General features: G+C 49.0%; 1 protein-coding gene across 11 annotated transcripts in view; it reads left to right on the top strand.

Annotated features, from left to right (window-relative positions):
• Positions 1-23,716, top strand: part of TMEM266 (transmembrane protein 266) — a 151,986-nt gene that overhangs the window by 68,880 nt on the left and 59,390 nt on the right. For 7 of the 11 annotated variants that reach the window (XM_060174690.1, XM_060174697.1, XM_060174693.1 and 4 more), the window contains 2 exons: positions 2,222-2,348; positions 6,255-6,443. In XM_060174690.1, coding sequence (XP_060030673.1) covers positions 2,311-2,348; positions 6,255-6,443 — 227 coding nt within the window. In that variant the 5' untranslated portion in view covers positions 2,222-2,310. Of the gene's footprint in view, positions 1-2,221; positions 2,349-6,254; positions 6,444-22,477; positions 22,591-23,716 lie in introns of those variants that run through there. The other 4 variants (XM_060174698.1, XM_060174701.1, XM_060174700.1 and 1 more) reach the window with 3 other exon arrangements.

Below are 23,716 nucleotides of genomic sequence, written 5' to 3' on the forward strand. Positions count from 1 at the left end.
TCCCTTGGGAGAGGGGGGCGTCCCTACCATTGCTGCTTTATACTGAAAGCAAGGTCTGGAGAGGCCCACAAGAGGGCTTATGATGATGAATTCTACCCTTTGTCTCAATTGTGTAACTGCCTCTGAGCCTTTAGGATTTGGGGGGCGGGGGATTGTATTAAATTGCTGCCTTGTAGGAAAAGCAATTCGCCTTTGAGAACAGCTTATAAAAGCATTGGCCCTTTGAATCACCTCCCTAGTAAATTACTCAAAATCACCCAGAACCTGGCTCTGTCTCTTTGTGTACTTTCTGCCAGATCATTACTGTCTCCCAGGAGACTTCTAGATGATCTCATAGCACTGGTTCACGGACTAGTACATTTTATTTGGTCCACGCTTGAAATGGACATCTTACATTTAGCCATCCAGATGCTGTGCAAGTTAATATTTTAAATATAAAACTATGTTGATAAAGGCTATGTCAGGCACTATCTGCTTGACATGAATTGGCTCATTTAGTGAGTGGAGGGAGATAGCATAATGGTTAAACTTCCGAAGTCCCAGGTTCAATCCCTAGCACCACCATAAGCCAGAGCTGAGCAGCACTCTGGTCTCTCTCTGTATCTTTCTCATTACAATAAAAACCCAATACATTTTATTTTAAAAATTAGTTCTATCGGGAGTCAGGCGGTAGCACAGTGGGTTAAGTGCAGTGGTGCAAAGCTCAAGGACTGCCATTTGGATCCTGGTTCAAGCCCCTGGCTCCCCACCTGCAGGGGAGTCACTTCACAGGTGGTGAAGCAGGTCTGCAAGTGTCTATCTCTCCACTTCTCTGTCTTCCCCTCCTCTCTCCATTTCTCTCTGTCCTATCCAACAACGACATCAATAACAACAACAATAACTACAACAACAATGAAAAACAACAAGGGCAACCAAAGGGAAAAATAAATAAATATTAAAAACTAAAAAAAAACCCAACTATTTAAAAAAATTAGTTCTATCATTATTCCCATCTTATAGGTAGAGACACTAGGGATAGTGAGGCAGTATCTTCCACAAGGACATAAGGCCAGTGAGTGGGGGCAAGACTCTGACCCCAGCCAACCTGGTTTTCTGGGCGGTGCTAGTCTCACGGAGAGACCCAACTCAGAAGAAGAGGAAAGACATGGATGAGGGGAGAAGAAGAACTACCCTAAGGGGGAAAGAAATGGGAAGACCAATTTTGTGGGAAAACATTTAAGATTCTTGAGACAAAGTTTCTTTCTGAGACTCCTAAAACTATAGCATCAAATTACTCTAATTTCTATAAACACAGCAGTTTAGTGGGAAGAACCTTGGATGAGAATCAGAAAGGGCCCATCGTAGTGGCTCATGGTAGAGTGCACCAGTGAGGTCCTGGGTTCAAGCCCCCCTAATTACCACCTACAGGGAAGAAAGTTTCACAGGCAGTGAAGTAGTGCTGCAAGTGTCATTCTCCCTGCCCCCTCTCTCTCTTCCTCTCTTTTTCTCTACCCATCTCTATCTCTCAGCTTCTCTATTTTTTTGTTTTTTAAATCAGGAATGGTTGAGTTGTCCAGTAACCCTGGTGGTAAAACAAAACAAAACAAAACAAAACAAAATACCTGGGTTTGAACTTGCCTCTTCTGCACTCTATAAGTGACAGAAAAATTACCTTGTCATTATGGACCTGACTTTTCATCTCTGAAGAAGAGAGAAACCCTGCCTTTGTTAGCTTCCCTACAAGGCAATTGCATGAATTTATTCAACATGACTTTGAAGAGAGCCTGAAGGACTTTCATTTTTAGCTGATTTGAGGAGGTCTTTGAGTGTGATCAATTCTTTTTTTTTTTTTTTTCCTGCCTCCAGGGTTATTGCTGGGGCTCGGTGGCTGCCACCATGAATCCACTGCTCCTGGAGGCTTTTTTTTTTTCCCTTTTCGTTGCCCGTGTTGTTGTAGCCTTGTTGTAGTTATTATTATTGTTGTTGATGTCGTTGGTTGTTGGATAGGACAGAGAGAAATGGAGAGAGGAGGGGAAGACAGAGAGGGGGAGAGAAAGGCATACACCTGCATACCTGCTTCACCTCCTGTGAAGCGATTCCCCTGCAGGTGGGGAACTGGGGGCTCGAACCGGGATTCTTACAAAGGCCCTTGTGCTTTGCGTCACGTGCGCTTAACCCGCTGCACTACCACCCGACTCCCTGAGTGTGATCAATTCTTACCCTTCCCTTCTGTATTTTTCAGGGTACTGTATCTGCATATCTCGTAGAACTTAGAAATACTGATGGCAGGTCTCCAGACAGGAAGGCCCCACTAAGATACCCAGAAAACCCATGGCTCTGGCTTCATCATTCAACATGACCAGTCCACAGTAAGTAGCCCTGGGAACTTGGGTTCTGAGTTGATGCATCAGGACTACAAGTGTCGCCACTAGCTCCTTCACTGGTTATACAGATAATGGGGGGACTCTGGGAGGAGGTGTTTTTCTTCAAATCTAACTCTACACAATGACTTCTTCTTCTTTATAATATCTTTATCTATTTATTATTGGATAAAAACAGAGAGAAATTGAGAGGAAAAGGGGAGATAAAGAGGGAGAAAGATACCTGCAGCCTTGCTTCACTACTTGTGAAGCTTTCCTCCTGCAGGTGGGGACCAGGGGCTCAAACCTTGGTCCTTGTGCACTGTAATGTGAGCACTTAACTGGGTGCGCCACTGCCTGGCCCCAGCCAAAAATGATTTTCTTAAAACCTGCTCCCACTCCCTATGTTGCCTCTCTCTAGAATTACCTCATTTTTTAATTTAAAAAATTAGGGACTGGACAGTGGTGTACCCTGTAGTAAGCATACATACAAAGCACAAGGACCCAGATTTAAGACCCTGGTCCCCATGTGCAAGGGGGGGAAGCTTCACGAGTGGTGAAGCAAGTACTGCAAGTATCTCTCTGTTTCTCTGTCTCTCTCCCTTTCTCCCTCTGATTTTTTTTCTGTCCTATCAAATAAAGGTGGGGGGAGGGCAGAAACAAGTGGCCTCTGGGAGCGGTGGATTCATGTACAGGCACCAAGCCCCAGTGATAACCCTGGTGGAAAAAAAAAGAAAGAAAATCAGAGAAATTTTGCAATTCAAAACTCTAGCTATAAATTCCTGCCTAAGAAAAGGCCCTTCTAATTCAGGCAACCACTACATAAGATTCTGTTAGTGGAGGCCACCCATCGTGGGTAAAGCTTTCAAAAGCAAACCTCCAGACAAGATTAGGAAGTGCTTAGGGTGAATTAACAAGATGAGAATTGCAAGGGAATTTAGAAATCATGAGAGGGTTTCTAAAAGCAAGCTTTACAAAACCAGGACAGAACTCTTAAGGGAGAATTGTTCTCAGTTCCCTAAATCTAAAATGCCATGTAGACCAAGAACTTAATCCTACCAAGCACCAGCCAAGCAGTTATTTAGTTTGTGTTTTTGCAATTCTTTGACAAAGGCAGCGAGAGGAGAACAGCAGATCCGATGAACCCCACTTCCTCAGCCTGCCTCCTTGGCGGTGGTTGACTGCTGTCCTCTGGAGTATAAACCCCGTCCCCATTGTCACAATAATGTATCTGACAACCAGCCACAACACCGCAGTAGAGTACGGCATTAAGAGTGCATTCTTCCTATGTCCAGGATAGCTAGTTTGATAGGTCTTTTTATCTGACAGGGTGCCCAACTGACTGTCAGCTGACGTGGCTGAGGCTGGTTTCAGTGTGCCTCCCATCCTCCCCTGGGCTCCTCCAGTCACAACATCCTAAGAACAAGAGCCCCAACAGATATTCACAAGTGCCCCCTTAGTGCCCTTGAGTCCTGTTGATAATAACATCCCATTAGCCAAATCAAGTCATGTGACTGGAGGAGACAGCCTCAAGGGCTGGGTTGGGGGGAAGTACTCTTCTGTTGATTGGAAGAGCTGTAGGGTCACATGGCAAAAGGAAGGGTTGAGTCATTAATATTCCTGGTCTGACATGCTGTTCTTCATCTTCAAGACCAGAGTGTGGAAAATTGCTCCTTTCCCCTCCAGGTTCTTCCTTGGGCTGGTTGAGCAAGCAAATTAACATCAGACAGATTAGTAAGAACAAATTTAATTACAGATGTATGAAGAATTTACATGGCTGTAAATCCTAGAGTAAATAGGAAAGACCAAGGGCTTGAACTAATGGATGGGACAGGGGTCAGGGGCGTGAAGGAGACAGGAGAGGTCTCTTCTTGTGAGGAGCTGATCCGATGTCCTCTAACCATACAGAGAGGCTTCCCCAGTAGAAAGATTACCAGTGGAGATGACTCTGTAACTGCTTCATCTTCATTGTTCCAGGTAGTTAAGGTAACGGTAACAGTTTCTCTTGAAGCCTGCAGGGTCTTGATTACATTAGCACTACAGGCCATGGGACTCATATTGAAAAAAGCCTGTTCTTAACATCTTGAATATGCCCAGCTTCCATTTCAAGACCTAAGCTATGAGCTACAGGGCCCTCACTTCCACTCAAGGAAATCTTGTAGCTTCCTGCTGAGTTGAGCTCATAGCTGAGTTGGGGCTCAGCTCTGATGACCACTGGCAGGAGAGGATCAGAGGGCAGGGAAGTCAGGAGGGCAGAAGTATTGGTTTCACACACCTCAGAATCATGTCCTTCAGTCTCAGAAACTCACCTCAGCCTTCTGTGAACAACCCCTTGATCACAAAGCCCTATGTGTTCAAGTCAGCAAGCTGTGGTTTCCCTGAGGAGTCCAGAAGAAACATTCAACCCAGCATCTATTCTTTTAGAAACATCTAGGGGAGCTGGGGTCTCCCCACCCCCATCCCCCACCACCTAACACCCACCTTTTTATTTCAGTTGTTGAGGAAACACAGAAGCCTATTCTGTCTGGAGATCTTGAGTCACTTTGTAAATGTCATACCATGATGAATATTATTATCTGTGCTTGACATGCAGCAAAAAGCAAAGATTTAAGTAAGGCCTAAAAAAAAAAAAAAAGATGGAGGGCATTGAATTTACTTGGTGAAGTCAGCATCCAACCTGGAGCCATTCATAAGAAAAGAAAATCCCACTTTCTCCTCAATTATCAGGATGATTCAAGCAAAAAAAAAAAAAGTACTAGATTCTGTTTAAACCTTCCTAGATATCTGCAATGTTACTGGCTAGCTTTTCACTGCTGGTTGTCGGGGAGACGTTTAGAATTCAGAGCTCCCCATCACTCCATAGCTCCCCTCCCACCTGCTCCATATTCCTCTTTACCAACCTTTCTTGTTGTTTGGCCAGAGGCGCAAGACCCAACCCTTCAGATTCTACAGGACAAGAAAGGGCTAAGAATGTGTTGGAAAGACCAAAGGTGACATCTTGGGGGGAGTGAGAGTGAAACCAGTCGGTATCTGGGCGTGGCAGCTCTTCATGGTTGATGCACTGTGGAATGAATGCATAATGCCCCCATTCCTGCTTATGTCAGTCGTGATCTCCTGTGGTCATTATAGCAACTAAACATGCCTCCACGAATGTCCAGGTTCACCCCTGGTGAGCTAGAAGGTGGTACTGCTCATGCTGAGGAACCTGAGCACTTGCAGTGTCCTCCCTGAGTCTGAAGATAAAGGGAGACCCACAACTCTTTACACGTTTGATGAGTGACTCCCGCATCTCCTGCCTTCAAACTTAAAGAAGGAGTGGGTCAGGCCTAGTGGGAAGGAAGTGGCAGCTAGGAACATTCCCTCCCCCCCCCCAAAAAAAAAGAGCCACCCTATGGCCTGAGGCCAGTCTGGTCTCCATAAGCCAGCTCTACCCCACTAGCTGGTAAACAAAAATTTCTTTAGTTTTATATGGAAATAAAAATACCCCAAAGGAGCCCAGAAGGCAAGTTTAACAATATATTACTCCAATATGAAAGCCAGTAACAGCGGAACCTAGAAATCTAAGCCCTGATTTGTTTATTGGCAGAATTTCCATGTGGGTCTATACCTTTCCTGTAGACTGACCTTGGCTCCAAAGCTCAGATTTTCAGACTTGAGTGATTCTTCTTCCCAGTCTCCCACTACCTCCTCCCCCCAACTCCTCCATTGGCCACAGATGTGGGGAACTCCATCCAGTCCTTTGGGTGGCTGGCAAGGCAAGGAGAAAGAGCAACAACCTCACATACATATATGCCCCTGATGCCACCCCCTCCCAGCTCATATGCCCATTTCTGCTCCCTCCTTCTCAGGAAATGGAGACATGCCTACATTTTGAGGTCCATATCTCTGCTCTGTTTCCCTCCTCTCCCCACTCAGGCCTGCCATAGAAGGAGGAATTTCTGAAGTTGAGATCATCTCCCAACAAATAGACGAGGAGACCAAGAGCATTGCTCCCGTGCAGCTGGTGAACTTTGCTTATCGGGACTTGCCCCTGGCGGCAGTCGACCTCTCCACCGCGGGCTCGCAGCTCCTGTCAAATCTGGACGAAGATTACCAAAGAGAAGGGTAGGTGCTGGGTGACTGATTGGCAGCTGACATGTCCCCTGCTCACCTCCCAGGTTCCCATGGGGCCCCTCTGGGAAGAGAGCCCAGAGCTCAGGGATGCTGAATAGCAAGTGACACGACTTCACACCAGGCTTTCTAGCCCTTTCTCTCCTCACATGCTGTTTCTTTGGGCACAGAAAGTACCTGACGCTGCCAGACAAGCAGTTATCAGACATGTGCTTAAAACTAACCAGATAATTTGTCTTGACTAAAATGCTCCCAAATGTTCCCTCCGGCCCTCCTACCCCCCCATTCTGTACACTCGGGAGTCGAGACATTCACGGGGATCAGGACTCCTCCAGGAGACGGTGCCCATCAGGGATGGCCTGGGCTGCCCTTGTCATGAGTGGGAGTCATCTAGCTCTCAGCAGAGGTGAGGAGGAACATTCTGCTTGCAGGGACATGCAGAGAGTGCCAGGGGACTCAGCAGCACTTGCTGGGAGCTCGGCAGATGCTAGGGCCTGTTCTGCACCAGGACAGCGGGTCCCTGACTCACAGGAGTGCCCTTGTCTGCTCCTAGTGGGACTCTCAGTCAGGCTGAAAACCTTCCCACCACGCCCCACCATTCTCACCAGCCAGCTCAGTCTTACAAACACACTTTCTCAAGGGGAGTGGTAGGGTCTGGGCACAGTAGGGGAGACACCCCTCATTTCACATAGGGAAAGCTGGAGGCTGGAGGCTGGAGAAGGGTCACCTCTCCCTCAGCCCACCCTCCTGTACTAACCACGGATGCTCACACATTGGCCAGGGGCTTAGAAACCTCTTCTGGGTTAAGTTTCCTCCTTTGTCTGTAGACGTTTTGAAACACACTTGGCATAGAAGGAAGGGTTGCCCACTTCTCTTACTGCCCAGTAGCTACGAATCCTGTTCCTTTTACAAAAACTGTACCTCAGCAGCTTCCTCTGCAAATCTAATTTTCTGCAAGTGTTGTAAGGTGAGCCAGCAGGACACTGGGAAGGCGAGAGCTAAGGGACCCAGGCTGGGGTGGTACCACCCCATGCAGTGGCTTGAAGATGGAGCTGAAGTCCTTGAGCCACCGCCAGCTCCTTGCATGTGTAGCCCAGACGCACTCGTGAAGACCTTATGCCTGTCTTAGCGTTCTGTGGCTGTCTCCTTAAAATTGACTGTTTTTAATTAAATTAATTAATTGGAGAGGAAGAGAGAAAGACACTTGCAGCACTGCTTCACCAATCATGAAGCTTCTGCCCTCCACCTGAATGTGGGGACTGAGGGGCTTGAACCCAGGTCCTTGCTTGTGCACTCAACCAGGTGCACAATGGCCCAGCCCCTCAATGTAAACTGGGTTTTGCAAAGTGTGTACCCAGTGGGTCTGTCCCTGACCACCACCCCACCCCACCCCCACCCCCACCGCGGCGCTGTACTTTAGTGGTCAAAAATTGCACTGCACCAGGCTGTTCCCAGGGACTCAGTGACCCTGAGCCAGCATTAGACTCTTTTTGCAAGATTCTGGTGGGAAGGCAGGGAGAGAAGTGGATGGTCGCCAAGGATTCTGTTTCAGGGGTAACATCTGCACCCTGGCCCTGTTGGCGACTGCAGTGTAGACGCACCCTGTCACCTGGGCGTGCACCAGGGAAGGCCCTGCTTTATCTGGCTTCTGAGCTGAGCTTCTGCGGGGAGAATACAAATGAAGTGCCCATGAGGCGGCCAGCCTCTTGATTTGATTTGAGCCGCCAGGTGTGCCCTGGAAAGCGTCTCCTGCCGGGTAAATAGGAAGCATCCCGGTGAAGGGATTTGCCTCGCTGCTGGGGCTTATGGGGAGGGGGGTGGGGGGCACTGGCAGCAGAGGGCTTCCTGGAGGAAGGAAGAGAAGGGCCCAGAGCCAGGGGAGAAAGGAAGTGCAAATTAGCACAGTGCTGAGGGGGAGGGATTCTTCCCAAGGACTTCTGGCTCTTGCTGCAGTTCCTGGGGTTTTCCCCACAGTCGCCAACCTGGCTCTTTCTGAAGCAACACAGCCCTATAGGCTCTCAGGAAATGCTTTGGTAGCAGTCTTGTCAAAACATGTCTTCCTAGCAAGGGAGGTGTTGCAGGATTTTTTTTTTTTTTTTTTTGCAGTAAATTTAGAGACCTCAGAGATCCCAGCAAGAAAGTACCAGGTGACCTAACTGTCCCACTGTTCACTTCTTTCTGAGTTCATTTCAGTATTTTTGTTTCCCAGAATCTGAAGATACTAGAAGTGCAGAATATTCTAGAAATAATCTTTTTTTCCCTTACTGCCAGGACTTTACTGGGGCTTTGTGCCTGTGCAATCCTACTGCAGTCCCCCCTGCAGGGTCCCCTCTCCTCCCCCCTTTTTTCCAGGTAGAAAGTGTGTGTGTGACAGAGGGGGCAGCAAAGAGCCACCATAGTACCACTGCACCACTCACTCACGGAACTTCCTCTTGGCGTGGTGGACCCATGTGGTGGTCACAAAAAACAATTTGTTTCTCCTTCTGGAGCTGGGAAGTTCAGATCAAAGGAACAGCCAGGTATGTGGCCTAAGGAGGTGTTCTGGTATAGGTGGCTACATTCTTTTATTTATTTATTTATTTATTTATTTATTTATATTTTTAATTGCCACCAGGGTTATCACTGGGGCTTGGTGCCAATAGTACAAATCCAACACTCCTGGTAGCTTTTTTTTTTTTTTTAACTTTCTATTTTATTGGACAGAGAGAAACTGAGAGGAGAGGGGGGAAATAGAGAGGGAGAAAGAAAGAAAGACACCTGCAGACCTGCTTCACCACTTGTGATGCAAGCTCCCTGCAGGTGGGGAGCTGGGGACTTCCACAGCTACATTCTTATTTTGTCCTATGGCTTCTGCTGCTGCGAATGAGTGGAAAGAGGAGTGCCGACTCTTCCTCTCCTTGTATGGCGACAAACCTCATGATTCCCATGCCTCTATCAACACCTAGTGACCTTGTTGAGGCCCCACACACTGGGGGTGGGGGGAAGGGTATTGCTTCACCATATAAATTTGGGGGTGCACAAACATTTAGCCCATGGCCACCGCTCCCCAGACTGAAGATCCCTTTCTCCATGTCTGTCAGTTTTGCTTAATTGGTCCACCTCTGAGGTCCTGGTTCCTTTTCATTCATTCTGTTCATGCTTTGCCTGCCCCACCATCCTCCCCCCACCCCCATCTTCAGCCAGTCTCTCTCCTCCTTCTCCAGAAGGCAGAAACCCTTACACATGGGCTGCAACCCACCCCTCACACCCTCTGCTCTTTCCTTGCAAGCCTCCTATCCATCCACCTTTCCATTCCCACCTTCTGGAAAACATCCCACCAGATTCATCCCTGCCCAGCTGTCACCCACTCAGTCTTCCACGCCCTTTCTGCACTTCACGGTCCTGTCGGCTGCCACCATCTCTCTTCCTCTTTGCTGCCAGACTTCTTGGAAGCTTTGTCTCCACTGGCAGCGTCCCCTTGTAGCCCTGGGTCTGCTTCAGGCCAGCCTCATTCACCATGGAGGCGGGCCTCTCAAGGCCACCTGCACCCTCCTCCTGCTCAGGTGTTTCTGGTGTCTGCTCCCCAGCACTGCACCCAACCAGCCACTCTGTCCTCTTGTTAACACGATCTCCCTGTGTCTGCTGCCCTCTCTGCTGCTGACTTCTTCCCTATCTCTCTGTTCCTTCCAGGCCTTTTAGAAATTGCTCCCCCCCACACTTGGCCTCTAAATGCTGAGTTTCTTCACTTTCTGTTTTGAACCATTTTATGTGATACTCACTCTGTCCTCTAGGCAGTTTCATTCAACCCTGTGACTGGGGTTAATAGCCTTCATTCAGCTTGTAGCTTTCAAAGTCATGGCTCGCCCAGACCTTCCTCAGGCCTCTGCCTCATGGCAGCAACTTCCTGGATGTCTTTGTGGAAGCCCGAGCACACACACCACCACCACCACCCCACCCTGAGCCTGAGAAGCATCTGTGAACTGATCTGTTCTTCTGCCTCTGAGCAGGCTGCAAATCTGACAGGAGGAATGTTCTCATCTTCACCCAAACCACTGCTAAAAATAGTCTCATGGTGAGAGTCTGCTCAGCTGGCCTGAGCAGCTCCGACCTGCCCAGCCAGGACTTGTGGCCATCTCAGACCAACATGCCCCAAATTGGATGGTCTTTTCCCCAAATATCTCTTCTTTGGCTCCAACGAGTGGACTTAGACCTAGTTGCCCAGCCTAGTTCTACCTAACTAGATGCCTAATTCTACCAAAAGAAGTCACATGTGCTTTTAGGCTAATTTACAGGGATTTCCCCATGCCTCCTTCCTTCTTGCCCTAAGTCAGGGACTTCCATACTTACCTGGCAGGGGAGATATGCCATGATCACCAAGGGGCTCCCACAACACCAAAGCTCGATTAGGTGTAGTCACACGTACAATCTGTGTCTTCCCTCCATCCCTGCTTCAGCTCCCTTTCATCCAAGCCCACTGCCCATGGAGCTGCCACAGGTGATGGGGTCTTTTGTGGGAAAGCCGATGCCACGTGCAGGGGGTTTAGAAGCCATGAGACACAGAGGGTGTGGGTTCCATGTAGGATGGATGGATAAGATAACTCCATTCCTTCCACACACACACACGCACACACACACACAAAAAGACTGTAGCCACCACTCGGATCTGATTAGCTGTTGATCTTTACTTGTATGTTCCCACACCTCCAATTCTGAGGGCCCTGGCACACTGTGCCTGCCAACCACGTCATCCTTTCCCTCTTGCCCGCCCAGTGCCTATTCTTCTAAATGTGATCAGATGTCTACCATGCGGAGATGAAAAATTGTACCCATGTGTCAGCAACTGTACTGTAAACCACTACCCTTCCCCCAATAAAATGAAAGAATAACTAAGTTGAAAATCAAAACTAAGTGTGTCTAAGAATATAGGTGGTATGTTTATCAGTGTGAACACTCGCAAGGGTATTGGTTTCATATTGAGGCTATAAAGTCCCCCTGAGTTTGTGAGAGAGCTATCTGTGGTGATCAGGCCACGTCCTTACTCATTCATACCTGGCAAGAAAGAATGACTGCCCTGACATTCTCTTAAGAGTAACAAAGACCTTTCCCAGCATCCCTTAGCAGCTCTCTTTCACATCTTATTGGTTAGAATTGGGTCACATGGTAAGGGATGTAAAAAAAAAAAAAAAAAACAACCTCACAGTTAATCTGGTCCATCCCTTGAGCTGAATTTCCCAGCATGTATTGCTGTTACTCAGTGGAGCAGGGATGGATATAGGAGAATCATCCACAATGCATCACAGCCTTTAAGCAAGCCAAGTCTCCATTCAGAGCTTTTGACCAAGAGTTGATCAGCCTTTCTAGTCTTTCTTTCAGTTTGAGAAAACTCATGGAACCTGTCTGCCTTCTTCAGTAATGTGGCCTTCTTGATTCTTTCGCTCTGGTGCAATTTGACTTGAACTTTGTGTTTCCAGTTAAGCCGTGCCCCTTGTGCCTGGTTCTCATTGTGCTCCATCCCCACTCAGCATCAAGGAAGTGGGGTGCAGAACAAATTCTCATTGAACCAACCATTTAACTCTGGAAGAGTGGGGCTGCAGATGGCTCTTGGTGCAGACTGGAGGGTCTTCTTTCTCTTAACCTTCTCCCTGCTTTGCCCTGAAGCCCTGGCTGGTCCTTAGGGCCTGGACTTGACAAGAAGCCACAGGAGAGGACATTCAGAGAAGCTTGGACTTTTCACCCCAGAGAGGCCTGGAGCCTGTTGGGACACGATGGCATTGAGGAAGGCCATGCAAACCAAGTGTTGTCCCCTCCCAACAGAGGAGACTCCTGCCTGCCCTGTGAGGGTATCTAATCTTTTCAGTAAAAAGAAGGTGCTGGTAGAGTTATGGGAGAGTAGATAGGATAGTCTCTGTCAGAAAGGAAACACAGAAATGGAAGCTATTAAGTCTTTAGTAACTATTTACACTTTAGAGTGGTGAAAGGTCTAATCCATGAGGTCAGGGCATCCCATCCCTCCTCGAATGGGAGAATCTTGAAGGCAGTCAGGGTTGCCAGAGAGGGACATTTTCCTTGGAGATGATGCCATTGACACTTTTCTGCCAGAACTTCACAGGCAGTGTTAGAGAACATAATGGAGGCACAGAAATGGTATTTGAGATGTTAGGGTAGAAAAAAAAAAAAGGATAGGTCCAATATAGCAACCTCTCTAAATAAGGACTGGAATAATTTTAGCTATGCCAGCAAGCAAAGGTGGAAGCACAGAGGGAGGGTGGATGGGGACTAAGGAATCACAGCCCCAAATATCCTTCTCACCCCCATGCTGTTGAGCTCAGCAGTTGCCCACTCCAGAAAGGCTCCTGGCCCCTGACCCCACCTGGGCAGGGATCTCACTTCTGTGCCCCCTTTACAGCCCGTTGCCTCTGTCTGTCCCAGCACTTGTGACACTGAGCTCTGCTCATCTGCTCAGGATTCTGTCACCAGGACTGAAGCAGATGCTGGGACCAGAAGGGGTATTACTTGAATGCATCTATGAATGAATGAATGAATGAATGAATGAATGAATGAATGAATGAATAAATGGGGCTGTGTTAAGATAAAAATTGTGTCAAGGTGGCCAGGTGGTGGCACCAGTTTAAATGCACATAGTACAAAATGTAAGTACCCGCGCAAGGATCCTAGCTTGAGTCCCTGGCTTTCCACTTGTGTGTGTGTGGGGTCTATCTCTCTCTCCCTCTCTACTCCCTCTCTGTCCTATCCAAAAAAATTGAAAAAATGGCCACAGGAGCAGTGGGTTTGTAGTGCTGGCACCGAGCCCCTGCAATAACCGTGGAGGCAATAAATAAATAAATAAGTAAATAGTGTTATGAAAAAAATTGTAGGGTCAGGGCCAGGCAGTGGCGCACCTGGGTAAGCGCACATATCACCATGCTTAAGGCTCCTGGTTGGAGCCCTCATTTCCTACCTGCAGGGAGGACATTTCACAAGCAGTGAAGCAGGTCTGCAGATACTTATCTTTCTCTCTTTTTCTATCTTCCCTCTTCCCTCTCAATTTCTTTCTGTCCTGTCAAGTGAAAATAAAATAGAAAGGGAGGGAAAAGGGAAAAAAAAGTGGCTGCCAGGAACAGTGGATCTATAGTGCTGGCACCAAGCCCCAGTGATAACCCTGGAGGCAAAAGAAGAAGAAGAAAAAAAAGGGGGGAACTAGGGTCCTTTGGGAAGATAACTCAGCCTGATAGACCATTAGTCTGCATTGTCAAAGGCCCCAGAAGCTGTAGGTTCAATCCCTGGTACCACTCTATGTCAGAATTGTGCAGTGCTCTGATCTTTTCTTTCTCACATTCTTCTCTCTCATTTTAACTACTCTCAAAATAAATAAATCTTTTGTAAAAGGCAAAAAGGGGGGCCAGTTCCACCTGGAAACAGTTGAGGAGGACTGAACCCCGGACCTGGGTCCAGGAATAGCCACGGGGAGGGACCAGGCTTCTCCTGCCCCAGAACTCAAGGTCGTGGTTATGTGGCTGACCAGACCCTGAGCCTTTGGTGACAGCTGATGGCCACACCCCTCCACTAGCCATCCTGGAGGACAGCCTGCCTCAGGACATGCCTTCTTCACTCAGTACAAGTCTAGCTTCTCCTTTCAGGAGAAGGAACCAGCCTTTCGAGGTTTAGAGTTAAAGGCAAGTCCCTGCTTGCCATGACCTTGCAAGTGCAAAGTCTAGAAGTTCTGTACCACGTGATTGGAGGGCCTTTGCATAATCTTTCCCCCCAGGAGAAAAATCCATTTTTGAAAAAGAACGTCATCAATCCACTTGCTTAATGCCCATGAGATGTGTGTGTGATCAACACCGCCCTGCCCCTGGCATTCCAGCTGGACTCTGAGCTCACCCTGTGACCGGCTCAGGCTTCCAGGAAGATTCCCCAACCAGGAAGAACTTTCCCTGGTACATACAGGTTAGCTTCTTTCCTGTAACTCACGCACCCCCACTTTCTCCCCACAGGTTTTTTTTTTTTTTTTTTCTCAGCAAATTAACCCCTGGTCTTCCCCCTTACTCACAGGTGCAAGGCATTCAGCTGAGGATGACCACTAGGTGGAAGCAGAGCTCCTCCGACAACCTCTACAGGGTGCATAGTGAACTGCGCGGGCTGGGGTGCCTGGCCCCCCTGGAAAGGGAGCTGAACGTATGGTGTTTGAGGATTCCCGGTCATCTGGGCACTTCATTTTGATTAACTAGCTGGGCAAGTGGGGACTGTCCAGGATTAACCAGATAGCTGTCCAGAACCTGAGAGGACAGCACGGAGAAGTGGGGTGTCTCCTGGACTGCAGTCCCTTGTTCCCCATCAGATTAGTAAACTGACCTCATCCAGGCAGCCCTGTCAGCAAATCCTGGGCAAAGAACAGTCTCAGATTTGTGGCCAGTTCCCAGAGTTGAGGACTCTGGAGGTGTGTTGGGGAGAGTTGGCATAGCTTCCTGCTCCCTCCCCTAGGTTGGCCTTGAACCTCATGGCAACCATTCAGAGGTATGTGGAAAATGTCCTGCGTTCCCTCTCATGGTTCAAGGAGTCACCATGCCCTTAGAGGGGGTGGCTTTGTGACTGACTGGCCAAGTGGGGAGACAGCACCCATTGGAATTCTACCTCTAAGTTCTTGTCCCCGCAAACCCCACCACCACCTTTCCTAGAGCTAGAATTTTGGATGGTATAAGGAATCTGGGACATGTAGAAGCTAGGCTGCCTGACCCCAGCTGCCCACAGTACCTCTCCTTCCCTTCTCCCCCCCACCAACTGGGCTAAACTCTGATTGCAGACAAAAGAAGATTCCTAGAAAAGGTTAATGTCTGTGTTCCCCCACCCCCACCCCCAGGAACTAAGAGAATCACCCCCTCACCCCTCCTGCTGCTCAGTGTGTGTGTGTGTGTGTGTGTGTGTGTGTGCGCGCGCGCGCGCGCACACTCAGAGCCTGTAGTGCTGGGGCTTCCCCTGGGAATTGGGCACAGGGAGGGAGCAAAGGGAGCCCTGGGCAGTGCTCATTATTGTTTTTCTGGTTCTCCCTGGAAGAGTGCCAAGGAACCCCCACCCACATTTCAGAAACGGAATAGAAAGGTGTCCCCATGAGTGTTGGGCTGATGGTCCCCACCCTGGACCGTTGTCCCTTAGGACAGGTTCTGCACCTGTGAGCTCACTGCCCTCTCCTGTTCTCCCTCCCCCACCCCCCACAATATGGGTTTTGCTTTCCAGAGTGGCCTGGGCCAAGAGATCATTGGTTAGTCAGGCTTCACTTACAAGGCTGCAGGTGCCAAGGGGATGGAGGTCTGTCTTCCCTCCTATGCTCAGCACCCAGCCCATGCCTGGCATTTGATGGGCATGCCATGGAATAAAGATCTAAACCTGCCATATTTAGTTAGCCCTTCCCCGATGTCCGAAGACTCGGCTCATCATTGGAGTAGCCTCCGGCGTCCTGCAGCAAGTGCTGTGTGGGGACTTTGCCTATGTTCCTTTGAACAGCTGGGCACAGTGCTGCAAAGGCGGGTGTTGTCTGTCTCCTTTGGGGGCCTGTGAAGCTGGGGCTCAAAGGTCAAACTGAGCTCTGTTGGCAGCAGGAGACACCTGTTACATCCAAACCCCAACAGATGGAAGAGTCTGGCTTTTCTTCCTTCCTTCCTTCCTTCCTTCCTTCCTTCCTTCCTTCCTTTCTTTCTTTTTGTTTTAATCCTTTTATTGGAGGGAGGTAATGGCTTATAGTACAGTTGTTGACACATCGGTGCAATTCCTCATCTCTCTGTGATTGGTGGGAAAGAACCCAAATTGGGGGCAGGTGGGTTGGGGTTTGGACAGGCAGACAGAAAGTCGAAGGGATCACTTTTTTTTAAAAGATTTTTTTTAAATTTTTATTTATTTAATTTATTTATTCCCTTTTGTTGCCCTTGTTTTTTTATTGTTGTAGTTATTGTTGTTGTCGTTGTTGGATAGGACAGAGAGAAATGGAGAGAGGAGGGGAAGACAGAGAGGAGGAGAGAAAGATAGACACCTGCAGACCTGCTTTACCGCCTGTGAAGCGACTCCCCTGCAGGTGGGGAGCCGGGGTTCGAACCGGGATCCTTATGCCGGTCCTTGTGCTTTGCGCCACCTGCGCTTAACCCGCTGCGCTACAGCCCGACTCCCAGGGATCACTTTTTAAAAACAGCTCAATGAGTTAACATTTATAAAGGGTTCAAGACAGCTTCCAGTAGTAGTAGCAAATGTCTTTAAATTTTTTATTTATTTTGGATAGGGACAGTAAGTTGAAAGGGAAGGAAGAGACAGAAAGAGAGAAAGACACCTGTAGCACTGTTTCCCTACTCACAAAGTGCCCCCTCTGTAGTTGGGGACCAGAGCTTGAATCGGGGTCCTTACACAAGGTAACAAGTGTGCTCAACCAGGTGCACCACTGTCCACTCCCCCCCTTTTTTTTTTTATTTTTATAAAAAGCACCTTTTAAATGTGTTAGCTCACAAAAAAGCATTCCCAGATCAATGTCAGAAGTGAGATTCACGTGAGTTTCATGGCTTCCTCGGCAAAGATTTACTAGCCTGGAGTAAATGGAGTAAAGAAAACTGGGCCTAGAGGCAGTTGAAGCCACCACTAGATCTATGACATCCAAATTTTCAAGGCCCAGAGTCACAGAATTGGAGCATTTTGACAACCAGCAGGACTGTTAGACCTCCCTGCCCTGAGGCTTGAACCCAGAGCCCAGGTATTCTAAGATGATTCATCAGTGTGGTCACAGGAGCTCTGTGCACAGTACTGTGGTCTTTTGAATATCTTACCTGGGGTGTAGGGAGAGCAGAAGGGTTTCAAATGTCTGATTTGGTGCAACTTCCAGAGGTCAGAGTTCAAAGTGGGGAGAGTGGGGTGGGGGGACCTCCAGTCTGTTCCTGCTACCAGATGGACTTCTGATTCCCTCATCCTCCCCCGCTCCCACCCCCGCCCTCCGTGGGGACTTGGTCTCAGTGCAGGCTGTCAGGGCCATCTGGTCCAGTGGCCCTCAGGGAAGTCTGCTTATCTGTGGTCTGCTGCCTCCTCTTCTCAGGCCATGACTTTCCTGGCCTGCAAATCCCCTTGTGGACAACTTGAGGGTCTCCACCAACCCCAGACTCTGCTCTCTGCCCCCCTTTTGGATCCTCCCAGCCCTGGCAGTCACAGTGGCTGATTGTGAAGTGGATTACCCAACACAGCACAGCACACCTTTGTCCCCCCCCAGCACCCCGGATCTCTGTGTCACCTCCCAGAATGGGCTGTGGCAGTGACCAGCTTGGGAACACTGTCAGAACAGTGACCTGGGGCCACCTCATACCAGGCCACTTCCTTCACCTCCCCTCGCACACAGGGCCCATCTGGGAACTTTGCCTAAGTTGACTCTAACATTGTAGAAGTTAGTCTCAGTTGTATTCAAGATTGTACAGTAGAGGCAGCAAAGGCTCCCAACTCCTCTTCCCTCCTGCCTCAGGATTTCTTGAGGCCTCACAGAGTGAGTGGTGAAACCTCAGGGTAGGACCCCCGTTGACCTGCCAGCACATGCCATCTGTTTGTTGGTATTTCTGCTTTTGGCAGCCCTGTCAGATCCTGAGCTCCTTGTCCTCCTTCCTGGCTGTTGGGCACCTAGATATGAAATTGGGTGGCGCTTGCCCTCTGGTGGCCATTTGAGGGATAGCACCATCCTTAGACCCAGACCCAGGGCTTTCGAAGGTATCTTCTCTAATTAAAGAGCCAAAGCTGACATCCCTTTCAGCCTGATGAGCCCCCTTACGTTGTTGTTGAAGCACTCAGGGCTATTACGAAGCTGGACACATTCTATTTTTCTGCCTGGCCATAACTGAGTCATTTGAGTTTTAGAGAAAAGTATGAGCAGCTAAGGATATGCAAACATCAGGTCAGTCAGAAAGACCACCTGGGGTCTCTTTGAAATGCAGTAGCACAGCAGGTTAAGTGCACATGGCACAAAGTGCAAGAACCAGCATAAGGATCCGGGTTCGAGCCTCTGGCTCCCCACCTGCAGGGGGGACGCTTCACAAGTGGTGAAGCAGGTCTGCAGGAGTCTATCTTTCTCTCCCCCCTCTGTCTTCCTCTCCTCTCTTGATTTCTCTGTCCTACCCTACAACAATAGCAGCAATGACAATAATAATAACAACAAGGGCAACAAAAATGGGAAAAAACTGGTCTCCAGGAGCAGTGGATTCGTAGTGCAGACACCAAGCCCCAGCAATAACCCTGGAGGCCAAAAAAAAAAAAAAAAAGCAGGTTCAAATTCAGTGGGGAGGGTTAAGATTCTGTACCCCTAGCAAGCTCCCCGGCCCCCACAGCAGTTCTCAAATTTGGTTGCACATAGAGACTCCCCCAAAAGAGATTAACATTAACTGAGGCCTGCATCCACACTGAGACTGTGTTGTGTGACCACATCGGGGTTTCTGGCAGCCCTCTTGGTGGTTCCAACCTCGCTGCCCTCGTAAGGCCACTCCTCACCAGTGACTGTCCCTCAGTGTCCCTCCTCCCACGCCCATAGTGCTTCAGCCAGATGCAACCCCTGTGTGCTGCCTTGGGTTCACAGACAATGCTAACAGCACACCCTGAACTTGCCTCAAAAGGGAGCTGCAGCGGGTAGTCACTCCCAGGATGGCCTGTTGGAGGGGCTGGCAGCTGCAGACAGTAAAGCTGGTTGGACAGAACTGGGGCAACAGTGCCCAGGCTCCATTCTATGGCTGCCTGGGCAAGAAATGTCTCTGGGTGCTGGGGAAAGGCCGCAGTATCAGACCTCCATGGCTGTAAGCTCCATCCAGCACCCAAGGGGGTACCTCCTCCCAACCCAGCTTCTGGCCCTCCTGGGGTTTGTTGTGTTTGGGGGTTGGGGAGGAAAGGCTTGGGTGACAGAAAGAATTTTACCACGAGCCCTCCTTGTTTAGTGACTGTTTTTCTCACGGCCCAGATGCCCATGGGCCTCAGTCTTCCAGCTCTTCCTCAAATGGCATTTTGACAGGAGGCCTGCTCAACACCTCATTCAAGACACCAGCCCTACCTACCCCCATGCTCTGACCACCCCCCTTTTTCTTTCTGAATTTTTAATCTTTATTTATTGGATAGAAACAGCCAGAAATCAAGAGGGAAGGGGGTGATAGAGAGGGAGAGAGACCTGCAGCACTGCTTTACCACTCACAAAGCTTTCCCGTTGCAGATGGGGGCCGGGGGCTCGAACCCGGGTCCTTGTGCATTATAAAACGTGCACTCAACCAGGTGTGCCACCACCCAGCCACTTACCTTCTCTTTTTAATAGGGAGAGGGCAAGAAATGAGGGCTTCACACATGCATCTCACTGGCCCAATCACCTTTGTGTCTTCAGAGGGAGGAGAGAGGGAGAGACATCCTAGGAAGCACTGCTCTCCTCCACCATCCACGGGGCTCCCATGTGGTATAAGGACCAAACCCAGGGCATTACTCACAGTACAGCACCGTGCCCCTCCTCCAGTTTTAATAAGTGTTTTAGCACAGGTTTATTAAATTAGAAGATTTCAGATGGTTTCACCCCCATACATCATGTGTGTCCCCCAAGCCACCATACCCTCCCTCCATCAAAGTCCTGTGCCCCTCCCCTTCTGGTAAGCACCATGGTTCTTACAAAGTCTTAGAGACAATTTGACTGCTTGTTTGCTTGCAAATGCGTAGACTGTAACTATCTATCTTCCACATGTGAGCAGAAACCATCTGCTAGTTGTCGTTCACCTTCTTACTTACTTCACTAGGCATAATTATTTCCATCCATTTCAAGCAAAAGGACACACATCCTTTTTGACTGCAGAATAGTAATCCATAGAGTATATGTCCTATAATGTCTTCGTCCAGTCACCCGATAAGCATTTGGGTTGCTTCCTTATTTTGAGTGCTGTGAATAATGCAGCTATGAACATAATGGTGTATTTATCCTTTTGAATTAGCATCCTAGTCTGTGGCTCCACCACCCTGAACATGCCCAATCCTGTCTGAACTAGTGTCCTGATTTGCTAGTTATGTTTGTTTGACTTTTGCCAGATGCCAAGTCTGCTGCCCAGGGCCGTGGTCTGACTTGATCTCAGGACCAACCTAGCTGCTGCTGAGCTCTGTGCCTTCCCTGCCTGGTTCCTGAACACTCCCTTCTCCAAGGAGAGGCAGCTGCTTCCAGCTTCACATATCAGGGGACTCCAGGTCCCCCAGACTCGGTCACCCCACTTTGCATGAATATTGGTTCCACAATAACTAATCCCTGGTCTGGTGAGGAAGTTTCTCTGACAATATAAGAAAGTGAAGATCAAGCCAGGTGGTCCAGGAGGTAGTGCAGTGGATAAAGCATTAGACTCTCAAGCACGAGATCCTGAGTTCAATCCCTGGCAGCACATGTACCAGAGTGATGTCTGGCTCTTTCCCTCTCTCTCCTCCTGTCTTTCTCATGAATAAATAAAATATTTTTTTTTAAAAAAATCAGGCCAGGGAGTTGGGCAGTAGCGCAGCGGGTTAAGCGCACATGGCACAAAGCACAAGGACCAGTAAGGATCCCGGTTCGAGCCCCCGGCTCCCCACCTGCAGGGCAGTCGCTTCACAGGCAGTGAAGCAGGTCTGCAGGTGTCTCTCTCTCTCTCCCTCTCTGTCTTCCCCTCCTCTCTCCATTTCTCTCTGTCCTATCTAACAACAACAACAATAATAACTACAACAACGATAAAAACAACAAGGGCAACAAAGGGGAAAACAAATAAATATTTTAAAAATCAGGCCAGTAAAATAGCTTCGCCCTCACGGTGTTAGAGGAAGCTCTGGTGTAGTGTTCTCTTTCCTTCTTTGCTCTCTCCCCATGTCTCTCTGCCTCTCTGTCTTTATCTGGGAAAAGAAAAAGTAAAAAATTAACATTCAGAGAGTTCAAACAACTATTATTTCCCTCCCAAGGAGACAGGTCAAGGCTTCCTCAGATGTCTGCAGGGAAGCCCGCAGGTTCACCCCCCCCCCCCCACTTAGAGAGCCTCTTCTGAGTTTTCAGTCTTTGAGGGGTGTCCTCCATGGCCCTGGGGGTACAAGGTATAAAACAAAATGAATGTCTGGCTCCTTTCTGAATGGTGGGAGCCATCTTCCCAGAGGGACTGCCCTTCTTCTTCATGACTCTGGGTGGCGCCTGACCCCAACTTTTGATGACAAGTGAATTTGTGTGTAGGGACCACAAGCAGTGGGACTGGGCATTAGAGAGGAGGTGGAATCAGAGCTCCCTGGGGGCCTGCAGCCATGGTGGGGGGCAGGGGAGCATTACAGAATGGGCTGAGGGAGCAGGAAGCTTCCAGAGGAGGTGCCTAGACAGCTGGGGGCTGGGTGCAGACCCAGGGAGAGAGGTGTGAGGGATTAAAATAGGACCCAGCGGAAGGGCATGCAGGAACCTGGAAAAGAAGAGAGAGGAGAGATCAGGAGGATCGAGGTTCGGGAGAAGAGGACAGGCTGTGGGAGACAGTGTGATGTGATGCACGCAGACTTTCCTGTCTGAGCCTGCAAAGTCCCAGGTTCAGTCCCCTGCACCACCACAAGCCAGAGCTGAACAGGGCTCTGGTTTTAAAAGGGGGGAACGGCTGGGAGTCAGGCGGTGGCACAGCGGGTTAAGCGCACGTGGCGCAAAGCGCAAGGACCTGCGTAAGGATCCGGGACCGAGCCCCCAGCTCCCCACCTGCAGGGGAGACGCTTCACAAACGGTGAAGCAGGTCTGCAGGGGTCTATCTTTCTTACCCCCCTCTCTGTCTTCCCCTCCTCTCTCAGTTTCTATCCACCAACGATGACATCAAGAACAACAATAATAACTACAACAATAAAAGAACAAGGGCAACAAAAGGGAAAATAAATAAATATTAAAAAAAAATAAAATAAAAGGGGGTTGGGGTGGGTGGCAGGATGCAGAGGCCCAGAGAGAGACCTCAATGTCTTTGTTTTTTGTGTGTATTGTTGTTATCATTAGAGTTCCACACTTGCACAATTCCACCGCTCCTGACAGACTTTTTTTCCCCTTCCTTTGGACAGAGTGTGAGAGACAGAAAGGAAGAGCGAGACAGAAAAGGAGAGACAGCAGAGCACTACACCACTGCTTGTGAAACCTCCACCCTGCAGGCACTGTCATGTGGTGACTGTGGACACAAACTTGGTAAAGTGTGTGCTCTACCGGTATGCTCTCTCCCAGCCCCTCACCATCAGTTGCAGTATGTCACTGCAATTAATATGCACAGATATTCATATGCAAATGTGCAAAAGCAATCTGTGGTTCGTTGGCTCCTCCTCACTTCTAAGCCGTCCCCCCCCCCCCCAGAAGATCCTGTCCTCGGGCCTCTTCTGTACTTGTGGAGTTTCAGCATCATCTCAGGTTTCCCAAAAGACTGCCCATGGAACTCTAACCTTCCAGATGCCCTGTGCTAAGTGGCAGATACTGTCATCCCTAGGGCATACAAGGATACAATAAAGGCATGCGCCTGTCTTGCACAGAAAAATAGCCATTTCACTTTGAACCAAGATGGCCAAAGCTGAGCCAGCCACAGACATTACTGAATGGCAACTGAGTATCCTACGAGGCCACAGCCCACACAGTCTGCTCTAGGAAACACACAGATCTTTCCCTGTGTGGTGGATTACTCATTCCCCGAGTACTTACTAAAGGCTGAGCTGGGGGGTGGGGGAACACTAGGCACAGAGCCCCGCTGGGTCCTCAGACCACACAGAAGAGTGACAATAGCCATTCATGTCCCAGCCACCCGTGCTACAGAGCCAGGTGCCTCCAGCCTTTATGACCCCCAGTCTTTACAGCAAGCCTGTGACATGTGGCCTGCTCACCCTCTGTAGTTTGGGAGACTGACCCCGGGGCCTTGTTCAAATCATGCCCTCTCGCTGAGCTACATTCTCTTTTACATATTATTCATTGAAAAATAAATAAATAATCAACATTCTAATGAGAGAGAGAGAGAGAGAGAGAGAGAACCAGAATACTGCTCAGCTCTGGCTTATGGTGGTGCTGGGGACTGAGTCAGGGGCCTCGGAGCCTCAGGCATGAAGCTTCTGCATAATCACTGTGCTATCTCCTTGGCCCACTTACACCACATTTTGAAGAGGAGGAGACTGAGATACAGAGAGTTGCTGTGAGGGAGAGATCCAGGTCAATCTGGAAACCGAGTCTCACCTATCTTATTTTATTTTTATTTTCTCCACCAGGATTGTCACCGGGGCTCTCAGTGCTTGCATGACTCCGGCTCTCCTGGCAGCCATTTTTTTTTCTTTCCTCT

The sequence above is a fragment of the Erinaceus europaeus genome, chromosome 16, assembly GCF_950295315.1.
Source record: "Erinaceus europaeus chromosome 16, mEriEur2.1, whole genome shotgun sequence".
Classification (NCBI taxonomy): Eukaryota; Metazoa; Chordata; class Mammalia; order Eulipotyphla; family Erinaceidae; genus Erinaceus; species Erinaceus europaeus.